The 14,536-nt window shown below is 41.2% G+C and overlaps 2 protein-coding genes across 2 annotated transcripts in view; one reads left to right on the top strand and one right to left on the bottom strand.

Moving 5' to 3' along the window:
• LOC118413113 (ectopic P granules protein 5 homolog) overlaps positions 1–14,536 on the bottom strand; it is a gene marked incomplete in the record, with an annotated part of 89,506 nt that overhangs the window by 35,532 nt on the left and 39,438 nt on the right.
• Positions 9,237–14,408, top strand: LOC118413116 (leucine-rich repeat and immunoglobulin-like domain-containing nogo receptor-interacting protein 2). Its single transcript, XM_035816289.1, has 3 exons — positions 9,237–9,364; positions 9,626–9,754; positions 11,151–14,408. The coding sequence occupies exon 3, from the start codon at positions 11,164–11,166 to the stop codon at positions 13,333–13,335; it is 2,172 nt and encodes a 723-aa protein (XP_035672182.1). The 5' UTR covers positions 9,237–9,364; positions 9,626–9,754; positions 11,151–11,163; the 3' UTR covers positions 13,336–14,408.

The raw sequence follows: 14,536 nt of genomic DNA on the forward strand, positions 1-14,536 counted from the left end.
AGAAGTAGGTCAAGTGCTACGTAACTTAACTCCGGAAGGAGGCGGGGTGGGGGGCAGAAGATCCACGCAAGTCTTGAACTAGTTCTCGCACTCTCGCGAGAACTGGGTCACTCCGTGAACAAGATGGACTGGATAGCCATCGAAAATTTGGAGGTACGTTTTACTTACCTTTGATAAGTCACTGATCGATGAAAAATTCTATTAACTGTGAACATACGTGACTAATGAATCTCTTCAACGATACTTTGAAGTAACTTTCACACAATTTTTCTTTGTTTAAGTTTAACTTAGAATTATATTATATTATATTGGCTCTTACATACTTTGCCAAAGAATTGGCAGCAAGCTGGCAGTGAAGAAGTACAATTTTTAGGTAGCAATTCTGTTCTTTTGTTTGTATTGCATACCCAGGAAACCACGTAACACACCAGGTTTGTAGTAAAGAGCACAAGCTTCCGAAAATAGTTTCATCAGGTTGGTAGAATATAGGATATAGGAGAATTCTTGTATGTAAGGAAGTAAGTTTAACCTGGTTGTGTACAATAATTCTCCTATATCCAAGAGCACAAGCTGCATAACTGGACAGATTATCTGAGCCATTTATATTGATATATATCCCTACTCTTTTTGATAAGTGTGATGGGGTCTTTTATATGCTTAAAGTCTGGCTTGAACAACCATGGGACCTCTATTTAGTATCTTATGACATGGGGGACGTTGTAAGACTCAAGCCACATGTACACTGTATGTTAGATACTTATTTACAGCTGAGTCAATGAGAAATTGGTGTTACAAGACAGTGCAGAACAGGTATCACTTCTCAGGCCCCATTATCAATGATGTTGCTGTGTTCCTCATTTTCACCCCCAAATCTTAAGATATCTATTTCATTGGTTGTTATCGTACATGGAGAAGTTCCCCTTTAACTATTTGATGCATCAAAACTTATGTTACATGCATGCATGGTAGTGGAGCGATATGTTTACTTTATGCTTGAGTCCCGTGCCTGAATGGCAGTTCTGTGGTGCGCTGACACTTATGCAAATGCTTGTTTGTACCTTTGCTATTGTCTTCACTGTCAAAGACAATGTATAGTACTCCTAGTAGTACTCTTTCAAAGTAACCTAAATTCTGATCCATGCAACTGTGGTATTTACCATTGAATACAGATGTTTGAACAGAGGATCAGGTATCACAATAAAACCACCTCTTGAATGTACGCAAATACCATTCTCCACAAAACGGAACAAACTGCGCAGTTGCAGTGTTTCCCGTCAAGTATCCTTGTAGAGGGAACAAGTTCAAATTATTCATGTACTAGTTGATGTCCAATATTAGTTGTCTTGGATCAAGCAAGCTCTTCAAAGTCAAGGTAATGTATCATGATGATCTGAAAGTACATATCTTCAGGATAATATCTTTTGTTGCTTTAGCCTAGTCCTTTAACTCTACATGTAAGTTATGATTTCTTTTAACTAACAAACTGTCCTTTTGGGGACAAATAAACATGTTTTTCAAGTTTGGAACATTTCTATACTACATATATATGATGTGTTAGACATATGCAGTTTCTGATTACAATGGACAGGGATTTCTACATTTTGCTGAAGAAATGATGTTTCTTGATAAGTTATTTCCTCATTGGCATTAGGTGTAAGAAGAGGAACAGCTCAGAGCACAGTCCAGTACAGTGGGAACTACAGCAACAGGGGAAGGAAAAAACCCTCAAACACGTCCTGATCTAACAGGTTTGATCCAGCTCAGACTATTAAAAACCTTTCTTATTGACAGTAGAAGCACAATGTACATAACATGATATTAAGATGATTCGTGACTTTTACTGTACAAAGAGCTCAAAAGTTCAAAAAGATGATACAACTTGTTTTTCCTACAAAAAATGTTCCCATTTTTGAACACGACATGATCTTCCTTCAAAATGATTCTTTCGGAACCAAAAAAGTCACATTGGCTAGAACAGTACATACAGTATAAAATTCTTATGGAATTTTTGAGAGTCTACCTCCCCCTGAACTACATCGTACAATGTGTATCTACTGGCTTCTACCTACCTAATTATGTGTAACACAGAACATTGTACCAAGGATGTTTGAATAAAAACCTCCTTGATGTGACCAAACAAATAAACTCAATTTCTATGTCAGCTGTAGTTCAAATATGAATCATCTTAGTCTGATCATGATTGTTTATGACTGCACATGCATGCATATGATGTATAGTGTAGATTGGGAATTATACTGAGCATTTATTTATTACCGTAACTGCATTCTTAAGTTTGCAGGGATTTAATTTCCTGGTAGCAGAGTAGCAAAGAGTGTTTGCAGTGGTTTTGAGCGCCATATACTGCAGTCACATACTGTAATTGAAAACTATTGGCAGTGCTTTTGGGCACCGCAAAAACCAAGAACATAAAACAACTGTGAACATTTCTGCATTTACAGTATTTTACTAATTTCATGTTGTATTTCTCTAGTAAGCTGGACTGGTCAGATTATAGTCCTACCGATATATTATACCTTTTATTCACTGACATGTCTTCCCTGTTATATTCTTTCTACAGGACCTGGTGTCAGTATATGCCATGGCAAGAAGGCAGAAAGATATGCTGATTTTCCTTCTCATCATCTTGAAGGAGTTTCACATGACAGAAGCTTCCTGCAGCTGTTCATCATCATCCTGCAGCTGCACCAGTCAGGGTCTCACCAGCATCCCTCAAAACCTACCAACAGACATCACTTCCCTGAACTTGTATTATAATCAAATTACCACCTTAAGCCAGTCAGACTTCTCAAGGTATAGAAACTTGTTATACCTATACCTGGCCTACAATGACATCAGTAGTATTGAGGCAGGAACCTTCAGTCACACTCCACAGTTACAACATCTTTACCTAAATGGAAACAACCTGACATCAATTCCACAAGGTGTATTCAATAGTCTGAATCAAATCCAAAGATTGGATATATCGTCAAACCTGATCACACACATTCAGTCCGGTGCACTTTCAAACTTGCCACAACTCCAAAGACTGTACCTGACCTCAAATCAGATAATACACATTCAGCCTGGTGCATTTTCAAACTTGCCACAACTCCTGCGGCTTCAACTACAATACAACAAATTAACCAGTATTCCAACTGTACAGTATCAGTTTCCAGAACTAACCTTACTGTACCTGTACAACAATAACATCACCAACATTCCTGCCAATGCATTTTCCAATCAGCCCAAACTGTCTTCTCTCTCTCTCTACTCAAACAGAATCTCAACTGTTTCATCGACAGCTTTCAGAGGACTTGCAAACTTAAAGGACAGCATCAGAAAATTTTCAATTCATTATTTTCCAGTAGTTTACTCATTAAAAAGTTGATGTACGTCAATTTTTACATTGATCCGCCTAATATGACCCTGTAGACACGTTTGAACTTCGCGCTCTCCTCCTTTCCCCGCCGCGCTGGCCGATGACGTAATGGCCGCGTTCTGAGAGTCTGACGTCACAGATCCGAAACTTCTAGCCAGCCATTTTGCTCCGTGAACCTCGGTCCTCTCAGCGGTAAATAATCACTCCGCCATTCTGGAGTTCAGTCCGTAGTTGTTGACAATTACTTTCGTGGACCTGTAAGTCGCATTGTGACCTGTCTACGAAGCTATAGTCCCCGGGAGACTAAACATGAATGAGCTTGCCTGCGAGTAAACCGCGCGGCGACGGGACGAAATCAAAACAATGGCGGTGGGGAAGGTTCACGCACCGTGCCATTCTGGACTGTTACAAGAGCGAGTTTGGGTCAATCCTTACCTTCTCCTTTCCAGACAGCACAGCGATAATTACACGTAAGCTTCCACGAATTTTGGTTGAATTCACAGTTGTCCAACTGGCAGTGACATTAAAAAAAAAAAAAAACATTTTCCTCTGACAACATCGGACGATCCCCTTTTCGCGCCGAAACATACATACAAAACAGGCCGGCATTGTGAATGGCGCGAAATGTCGGCTTCGTTTCAGAGTCCGTCTTTTATTTTGATGGAACACCCAACAATCTCCGCCAAAGCTACATGATTGAAAAACCGGACAGTGCCCTTATCGTGCCGAAACAGATAGCACTGCAACTTGTACAGATCCGAGCGAGTTACGCCTCGCCTCTCACTTTATTTTCTGTTTCTCAGGTAAATTATCTGCACTGTCCGGTTTTTCAATCATGTAGCTTTGGCGGAGATTGTTGGGTGTTCCATCAAAATAAAAGACGGACTCTGAAACGAAGCCGACATTTCGCGCCATTCACAATGCCGGCCTGTTTTGTATGTATGTTTCGGCGCGAAAAGGGGATCGTCCGATGTTGTCAGAGGAAAATGTTTTTTTTTTTTTTTAATGTCACTGCCAGTTGGACAACTGTGAATTCAACCAAAATTCGTGGAAGCTTACGTGTAATTATCGCTGTGCTGTCTGGAAAGGAGAAGGTAAGGATTGACCCAAACTCGCTCTTGTAACAGTCCAGAATGGCACGGTGCGTGAACCTTCCCCACCGCCATTGTTTTGATTTCGTCCCGTCGCCGCGCGGTTTACTCGCAGGCAAGCTCATTCATGTTTAGTCTCCCGGGGACTATAGCTTCGTAGACAGGTCACAATGCGACTTACAGGTCCACGAAAGTAATTGTCAACAACTACGGACTGAACTCCAGAATGGCGGAGTGATTATTTACCGCTGAGAGGACCGAGGTTCACGGAGCAAAATGGCTGGCTAGAAGTTTCGGATCTGTGACGTCAGACTCTCAGAACGCGGCCATTACGTCATCGGCCAGCGCGGCGGGGAAAGGAGGAGAGCGCGAAGTTCAAACGTGTCTACAGGGTCATATTAGGCGGATCAATGTAAAAATTGACGTACATCAACTTTTTAATGAGTAAACTACTGGAAAATAATGAATTGAAAATTTTCTGATGCTGTCCTTTAAACACACTCTATCTACACAACAATAAGCTTACTGAGCTTCCTGACTATCTGTTCTTTGGTCTGTCTAGTCTTAACAATCTACAGCTACAAAACAATGACATCTTGCGGATCTTCCCACACACCTTCACGGGCATATCAAGCATTTATTTCTACTTGTCTGGCAACAACATAAAAACATTTCCTATTGAGGCATTTTTAAAGATTTCCTCATTTCAACAGCTTTCCCTTCAGAACAACCAGATGACAACACTTCCACTGACAGCCTATGACATCCTGTCATCAATCGATCATGTATACATTAACAACAACCCCTGGCAGTGTGACTGTAGGATGGTTGGTTTCAGACTGAAAATGAATGGGTCTCATCCTTTTGAAAACCAGATCACTTGTACTGATCCACAAAAATCCGGCCAACTGCTGATAGATATCAATCCTGAGGATCTGACTTGTGAAGAGCCCACAATTGTCAGGTTTGAGAAGGGTGACACCAACTCAGTGTTAGAGGGGGGGACACTCCGCTTGGTGTGTGAAGCTTCAGGAATCCCAACACCAGACATCACAGTCATTCTCCCATCTGGACTGAATGTAACTGTTGAGTCAGGTGGGAGGGTGACTGTGGATGTGAATGGTACCATCACTGTAGCAGATGTCACTGCAGCAGATGCTGGTCTGTATATCTGTATTGCAGCAAGCCCTGTTGGTTCAAAGTTTGGAATACTGTCTGTAGATGTCCAACCAAAAGTTCCCCCTACTGTAACAATGGCACCACCCAATATCACTGACAAAGTATCCCCTACTGTAACAATGGCACCACTCAATATCACAGACCAACCAGAAAGCACCAGTAACCATGGATCTGCTCCCAGTCTCTCCCTACCTGTTCTCCTTGGTTCTGTTATTGGTGCAGTAGCTGGTACTGTCCTCATTGGTGGTATAATTCTCATGATCTGGTGCAAGAGGAGGACCCAGAATCCTCCTCCATCAGGTCCTGACACAAGTGTTGTTTTCAGTAACACAGACACCACGGTTACTGTAGCAGCCAGTGGTCACGATCAGACAGGACAGGGTCAGTCCAAGGATGTCAGAAACCCACGAAATGCTCAGAGGCAAACTGTCCCACAGTTGCCTATTTACGAAGATGTGGATCAGATACCAAGCAACCAAAGACATGCTGCAGGTCCTACAAGTGCAAGTCCTGGGGGTGCAGGTCCTAGAGGTGCAGGCCCTAGAGGTGCAGGCCCTAGAGGTGCAAATCCTAGAGGTGAAAGTCCTAGAGGTGAAAGTCCTAGTAGAGGTGCAAGTCCTGGAGGTGCAGGTCCTAGAGGTGCAAGTCCTAGAGACACAAGTCCTAGAGGTGCAAGTCCTAGAGGTGCAGGTCCCACAGGTGAAAGTCCTAGAGGTGCAGGTCCAAGGCAGCTGGCTAAGAAGAAGGCCCTGATGCCACCCAACAGAAACAAAGCTCATAATGTTGAGCACCCCCCACCTCCCCCTCCCCATTCAGGTGCTGCTACAGCTGTGTATGCAAATGAGCCTGATGCACTCAGCAACCTACACCTTTATCAACCTCTAACAAAGACATACTAAACAGTTATCCTAAAAGTTTATGCAGAAATTGTAAATATCAAGCAGGCTATATTCTGAAGATTCACAACCATGACTTGTGACTCAAAGGTACTGAACATAGTCTTGAATGTTGTTTGCATATTCATGAAGCTTAATGCCAAGTACAATCATGTATATTACAATAGATAGTGGACAGTAAGGCTCTAGGCCAAAATTGCAGATAAACGTGACAGTCTTTGATTCAAAAAGGTGTATAATTAGAACCCTTTGGAAACATTAATTCTTCAAGTCCATATTATTAGGTGAGAGACTTGACTCCTAAAAAGAACTTCCTGTGACCATTCAACTCGCTCCTTATACCTTCAGCTACATGTATGTCTGCCAGTATTTTCTCATCTGTCATACTTTCCTTTTCCTACCCCTTCCACCCCTCTGCACCCCCATGCCTTCCCTTTTGTTGTGTGTATTATATAGGGATGAGCTACAAACTACTGCTGTATTAGTGCTCTTTGTCACATTTTGCATCTTTATCTCAAAAGTTCTCTTTGCATCCCCTCTGATAAGACAACATATCTTCACTTTTTGTTAGTCTGGCCCAATTTCATTGTCTTCACTGCAAGTAATATCAATGGGCTACATGAACATGTAACGTAACTCTAAAATAATTTCAATTCAAAACATTTGAGGACTGACTTTTTATAGGATAATGTGTGTGACTGGAACAGCAATGATAATATAGAATTTAGAATGAAAAAAATGTGTAGTATACAATAATTATATAAGACTTAGATGGCAATGTACCATGATGCTTATATCATGATCATATTTAAATATATACACTTTTTTCACAAATATCACACTGTATTATATCAAGTATACTAAGAGGGATTCAATCATTATAAATGTACATTCTTAATATGTAATGTATCATGTTTGGCCAACTCCAGTTCTTAATTCTGCTGTATCACAAAGAATGACTGTTAATATAAATAAAGTTTAACATGATATAAAAAAACTACACAGTAACTGTTTCCTTTCCTGACATAATATACAATGTAGGATATAGCACTAAAACTGTGGCCTATAATACAGTGTAAAATGATGATTAATAATATGTACTAAGCTGATATTAAAGGGAAAATGACCATCATATGATTTGTTGATAGCGATGAAAATGTGGAGTAGCTTTGTCTTCAAGAAAGACTTTCTTTGGACTAACTGGAATTGATATGAATCAAGTATGATGTAGCAAAGATAATAAATATGTAGGTTGCAATTCTAATAGATGTCTCTAGGAACAAAGCCAATTCTACAGAATTCCAGTAGAAGGCTCAAGTTCCCAGAATTCTTGGAGAAGGGTCAGCTTGCCAGAATTCTGGGAGAAGGCTCAATTCCCTAGAATTCTGGGAGAAGGCTCAGTTTCCAAGAATTCTGGAAGAAGGCTCAGTTTCCAAGAATTCTGGAAGAAGGTTCAGGTTGCCAGAATTCTGGGAGATGGCTCAGATTGCCAGAATTCTGGGAGAAGGTTCAGGTTGCCAGAATTCTGGGAGAAGGTTCAGGTTGCCAGAATTCTGGGAGAAGGCTCAGGTTGCCAGAATTCTGGGAGATGGCTCAGGTTGCCAGAATTCTGGGAGAAGGTTCAGGTTGCCAGAATTCTGGGAGATGGCTCAGGTTGACAGAATTCTGGGAGAAGGCTCAGGTTGCCAGAATTCTGGGAGAAGGCTCAGGTTCCCAGAATTCTGGGAGAAGGCTCAGGTTCCCAGAATTCTGGGAGAAGGCTCAGGTTGCCAGAATTCTGTGAGAAGGCTCAGGTTGCTAGAATGCTGGGAGAAGGCTCAGGTTGCCAGAATTCTGGGAGATGGCTCAGGTTGCCAGAATTCTGGGAGATGGCTCAGGTTGCCAGAGTTCTGGGAGAAGGCTCAGGTTGCTAGAATGCTGGGAGAAGGCTCAGGTTGCCAGAATTCTGGGAGATGGCTCAGGTTGCCAGAATTCTGGGAGATGGCTCAGGTTGCCAGAGTTCTGGCAGAAGGCTGAGGTTCCTTGAATTCTAGAAGACTGAGGTTGCCAGAATTCTGGGAGAAGGCTCAGGTTGCCAGAATTCTGGGAGAAGGCTCAGGTTCCCAGAATTCTGGGAGAAGGCTCAGGTTGCCAGAATTCTGTGAGAAGGCTCAGGTTGCTAGAATGCTGGGAGAAGGCTCGGGTTGCCAGAATTCTGGGAGATGGCTCAGGTTGACAGAATTCTGGGAGAAGGCTCAGGTTGACAGAATTCTGGGAGAAGGTTCAGGTTGCCAGAATTCTGGGAGATGGCTCAGGTTGACAGAATTCTGGGAGAAGGCTCAGGTTGCCAGAATTCTGGGAGAAGGTTCAGGTTCCCAGAATTCTGGGAGAAGGCTCAGGCTCTCAGAATACTGCATAAATTCAATTAATTGGCTTTTTTTCTTGGAAAAATCTACTATTATATAGTAATTGTAACCTATGTATAAACGCTTTAATTGTGGAAAATCTTAATAAGTTAAGAATAGATTAACAAAATCATTTGGTTTGTTCGATTATACTGGGACTTTTTAATAATACACCTTGATGATTGTCCACTACCCTTCTTTGCCCTTAAGGACTACAAACTGGTTCCACAAGTAATTATGTGACCTGACCTTTAACCTACTAGCAATTCATTTGTATACAAAAGTCACTCTCAGAGAAAGGCAGCAAGCCGTGCAGTTGTGAATTGTTCTGCACCAAGCACCAGTAACAAGGAAGACTTCCTTGACAATAATATTTGTAAGATAAGGTGGATTTAGTCAAATCTTTGCAAAGGTGCCAGAATCAACTTATCTTGGGTAAGTCTCCAGTCTTTTAAGTATTAGTTACAATGATATCATATACTTTGAATTCATGAATAGAACTTACATGTATGCTTTTAAATTTGATAAGACAAACTTTGATGATTCCTTCAAGATTTGATTTTTTTATATACCCGATGGACAGCTACAAGTTGCTTGATACAACAACCTTACCTTAACTTCCATCTATTATGAAAAATCTTCAAAAAAAATGCAGAAAAAAGGATCATATATTTTTTCCACTTACTTCCTCGTCAGAAAATTTGAACTGAGGAACAGCCCAAAATACGCCATTCCCTAAAAGCACAACAGCAACCGGAGGATAAGACTTTCCACCACTTTCTATGTGTGGAAAGTACGCAAAGTTTGGATTTTGCTTCACTGAAAGTAAGTCACTTTTGTTGTCCGCAAACATACATATCTAAGTGTACTTGGCAACTTGGATTGCATGTGGCAACTTAACATATTACCTGTGCTAGACCTTTATCATATCACTAAGCTCAGAGCATAATTTTCTGATGTGGTCATATTGTGGATCACATGTTGTTTTTTTCTCTCAAGTACGAGGGGCGTGCAATAAGTAATGGTCCTGACCCACTTCCAGTTGTCTGATCTAAATGAAATTTTGTATGTGTAATAATTCATATCTCTATGGTTTATGTTGCAAAAGACAGCTCTGAACTAATTGTGGTTTCTGATTTACTGGTGTTTGAACTTAGTCAGGTGCGAAATGGACCAGGTGTGAAATGGAACCAGTTGAGTGTCGCGCAGTGATCCGGTTTTTGTATTTGAAAGGACGCACACCAAAGAAGACTTTTGATGAAATAAATGAAACTTATGGTGATGATGCCCCATCATATGACCTTGTAAAACGCTGGCATCCTGAATTCAAACGTGGCTGGAAGTCTGTGGAAACAGCTCCCAGACCTGGTCGTCCCTCTTGTGCCATTGATGAGGCATCAGTTGGAGGACCAACCTGGGGTGTCCTACAAAATCGGTGTCCAGAGCTGCATCAAACGATGGGAGAAATGCATAACTCTGGGTGATTCCTATGAAGAGAAAGACTAATAACTGTGCCAAGTTTCATTAATCTCCTGCTATGGGAAATGGGTCAGGACCATTACTAATTGCATGCCCCTCGTAGTCATGTAATGGTTTTGAACTACGTGTATCTCTTTTGGCTTGTTTCAAAATTTACTTCCTTATGGAAATTCATTGTAATAACACGTTAAAGAAATAAGTAAAATGTAGAAATGAAATATGTGCTTAATTATTATATTATTCAGTGTACTGCAGCTTATAGAGAGAGAAATGTGCAATGTGTTTCATCATGAAATGTGGCCTAAGTCCCTAAATTAATCCTAATTGTTGGCAAAATGGGGACATTGGGTAGTTCATGAGACCCACCCACTTATTTAGCCATGATAATAACACATCACTCACACGCATGATCATTACAGCTGGGGAATCATTTCAAAGCAAGCAACAGGCCTTCTACATGAAGCAAAACACAATAATGCAAATAACAGAAGAAGAACAGAGATACAAACACAAGTTTCTAATCCGTTCTTGATAGGTTTAGTCAGCTGTAACAAATAGACTGTTTTGTTCCTGCTGGACGCTCCAGGCGAGCTGCCATCAAGCCCCCTCATCTACATGCAAGCGCGTCTAACCCCCAAGGGATGGGGAACAACAGACGTTAAACCGGATAGTGAGTGTGTGTGAGTGTGAGTGGCATTGCTTAGCTGGTAACCGGTTGCAATTGTTCTTTATATGTATACAGGAGTCAGTACGAGATGGGAAGGAGGCTGAAACACATGCTGATTTTCCTTCTCATCATCCTAAAGGAGTTTCACATGCCAGAAGCTTCCTGCAGCTGTTCACCATCATCCTGCAGCTGCGAGAGTCTGGGCCTTACCAGTGTCCCTCAGAACCTATCAACATCCATCACTTCCCTGATCTTAGGGTATAATCAAATAACCACTTTAGGTCAGTCAGACTTCTCAAGGTATACCAACTTGATAAATCTATACCTGAATAACAATGACATCAGTGGCATTGAGGCAGTGACCTTCCGTACCACTCCACAATTACAACGTCTTTACCTAAATGGAAACAACCTCACATCAATTCCACAAGGTGTGTTCAATAATCTGACTCAAATCCAGAGATTGTACTTATCTTCAAACCTGATAACACACATTCAGCCTGGTGCATTTTCAAACTTGCCACAACTCAAGCAACTTCACCTGCAACACAACAAATTAACCAGTATTCCAACTGTACAGTATCAGTTTCCAGAATTAGCCTATCTGTACCTGTACAACAATAACATCACAGACATTCCTGCCAATGCATTTTCCAATCAGCCTAAACTGTCTTACCTCTATCTACACTCAAACAGAATCTCAACTGTTTCATCAACTGCTTTCAGAGGACTTGTGAACCTCAGCACACTCGATCTCCACAACAATGAGCTGACTGAGCTTCCTGTCTATCTGTTCTTTGGCCTGTCTAGTCTTAACAATCTAAAGCTACAAAACAATGCCATCTTGCAGATCTTCCCAAACACATTCACAGGGTTATCAAGCCTTACATATTTGTACTTGTTTGGCAACAACATAGAAACATTCCCGATTGAGGCATTGCTAAAGATTTCCTCAAATACTCAGCTCTACCTGCAGAACAACCAGATGACAACACTTTCCTTCACAGCCTATGACAAGCTGTCATCGGTCCGTACTGTGTACATTAACAACAACCCCTGGCAGTGTGACTGTAGGATGGTTGCTTTCAGACTGAAAATGAATGGGTCTCATTCTTTTGAAAACCAGATCACTTGTACTGATCCACAAAAATCTGGCCAACTGCTGAAAGATATCAATCCTGAGGATCTGACTTGTGAAGAGCCAAAGATCGTCAGGTTTGAGATGGGTGACGAGAACTTAGTGGTAGAGGGGGGGACACTCCGTTTGGTATGTGAAGCTTCAGGAATCCCCACACCAGACATCACAGTCACTCTCCCATCTGGACTGAATGTAACTGATGAGTCAGGTGGGAGGGTGACTGTGGATGTGAATGGTACCATCACTGTAACAGATGTTACTGCAGCAGATGCTGGTCTGTATATCTGCATTGCAGCAAGTCCTGTTGGTTCAATGTTTGAAACACTGTCTGTTGATGTCCAACCAAAAGTTCCCCCTACTGTAACAATGGCACCACTCAATATCACTGACAATCCAGAAAGCACCAGTAACCATGGATCTGCTCCCAGTTTCTCCCTACCTGTTCTCCTTGGTTCTGTTATTGGTGCAGTAGCTGGTACTGTCCTCATTGTTGGAATCATTCTCATGATCTGGTGCAAGAGGAGGACCCAGCATCCTCCTCCATCAGGCCCCGACACAAGTGTTGTTTTCAGTAACACAGACACCACAGTTACTGTAGCAACCAGTGGTCACGATCAGACAGGACAGGGTCAGTCCCAGAATGTCAGACACCCACAAAATGCTCAGAGGCCAACTGTCCCACAGCTGCCTATTTACGAAGATGTGGATCAGATACCAAGCAACCAAAGACATGCTGCAGGTCCTACAAGTGCAAGTCCTGGGGGTGCAGGTCCTAGAGGTGCAGGCCCTAGAGGTGCAGGTCCTAGAGGTGCAAATCCTAGAGGTGAAAGTCCTAGTAGAGGTGCAAGTCCTGGAGGTGTAGGTCCTAGAGGTGCAAGTCCTAGAGACACAAGTCCTAGAGGTGCAAGTCCTAGAGGTGCAGGTCCCACAGGTGAAAGTCCTAGAGGTGCAGGTCCAAGGCAGCTGGCTAAGAAGATGCCACCCAACAGAAACAAAGCTCCTAATGTTGAGCACCCCCCACCTCCCCCTCCCCATACAGGTGCTGCTGCAGCTGTGTATGCAAATGAACCTGATGCACCTGACAACCTACACCTTTACCAACCTCTAACAAAGACATACTAAACAGTTACCCCAAAGTTTAATACAGTATGCAGAAATTGTAAATATCAAGCAGGCTATACCCTGAAGATTACAACTATGACTTGTGACTTAACAAAAAGGTACTTTTGACTTTGACAAAACCTTGGTATTGAACATGTTTATACATTTATGTATAGTCTTGAAATCTATGTTAAGTGTCAGCATCTTCATGAACCTTAATGGCAAGTACAATGTATATTGTAATAGATAGTTGAGATAGACAGAAAGACCGTTATCAAAATTGGTAAAAATTTAAGATAAATGTGACAGTTTTTGATTTTAAAAGGTGTACAGAACATATTTTATCAAGTGCATAATATTAGGTGACAGAGACCTGACTACTAAAAAGAACTACCTGTAACCATTCAACTCCTTGCTTACACCCCTATATCTGCCAGAATTTTCTCCTCAGAGTCTGTAATTGTCATACTTTCCTTTTCCTACCCTTTCCGCCTCCCGGCATCCCCGTTCCTTCCTTTTCATTGTGTGACACTTTGTAAGTGAGTATTACATACTCATAGGGATGAGCCACAAACTTACTGTTGCATTAGTGCTGTTTGTTTCAATTCAAAACATTTGAGGACTGGCTTTATATCGGATAATGTGTGTGACTGGAACAGGAATGATTCATATAATATAAGTCTTAGAGTGAAACAATGTGGAGTATGCAATTATAGTAAGTTATATAAGATACAAAATACAAAAAAAATATTACGGTTAACTTATATCTGTAATAATTTTAGCTGGCAATATTAATGTACCATGCATATTACAGTATATCATAATCATATTAGGAAAAAAAATTTTCTTCAAAAATATCACACTGTATTATATCAAGCATACTAAGTAAATGTACATGACATCATGTTTAGACAACTCCAGTTCTTAATTCTGCTGTTTCACACAGGATGACTGTTAATATGAATAAAGTTTAACATGTGATATAAAATACTGTACAGTAACTGTTTCCTTTCCTTACATAATTTACAATGTAGGGTATAGCGCTAAAACTATGGTACAATGTACATGTAAAATGATGATTGTGTAAGCTGATATTAAGGCCACACCAATTTTATTTGTTGTTTCTCAGATTTAAAAAGAAAAATTGGTTCGGTCGGTAAAAAAAAAAAAACTTTTGCAAAAAGTCAGGGGTAGGAGAGATCGAGGGGCTTTACTCAAGTTA

The sequence above is a fragment of the Branchiostoma floridae genome, chromosome 4 (genome assembly GCF_000003815.2).
Source record: "Branchiostoma floridae strain S238N-H82 chromosome 4, Bfl_VNyyK, whole genome shotgun sequence".
Taxonomy (NCBI): domain Eukaryota; kingdom Metazoa; phylum Chordata; class Leptocardii; order Amphioxiformes; family Branchiostomatidae; genus Branchiostoma; species Branchiostoma floridae.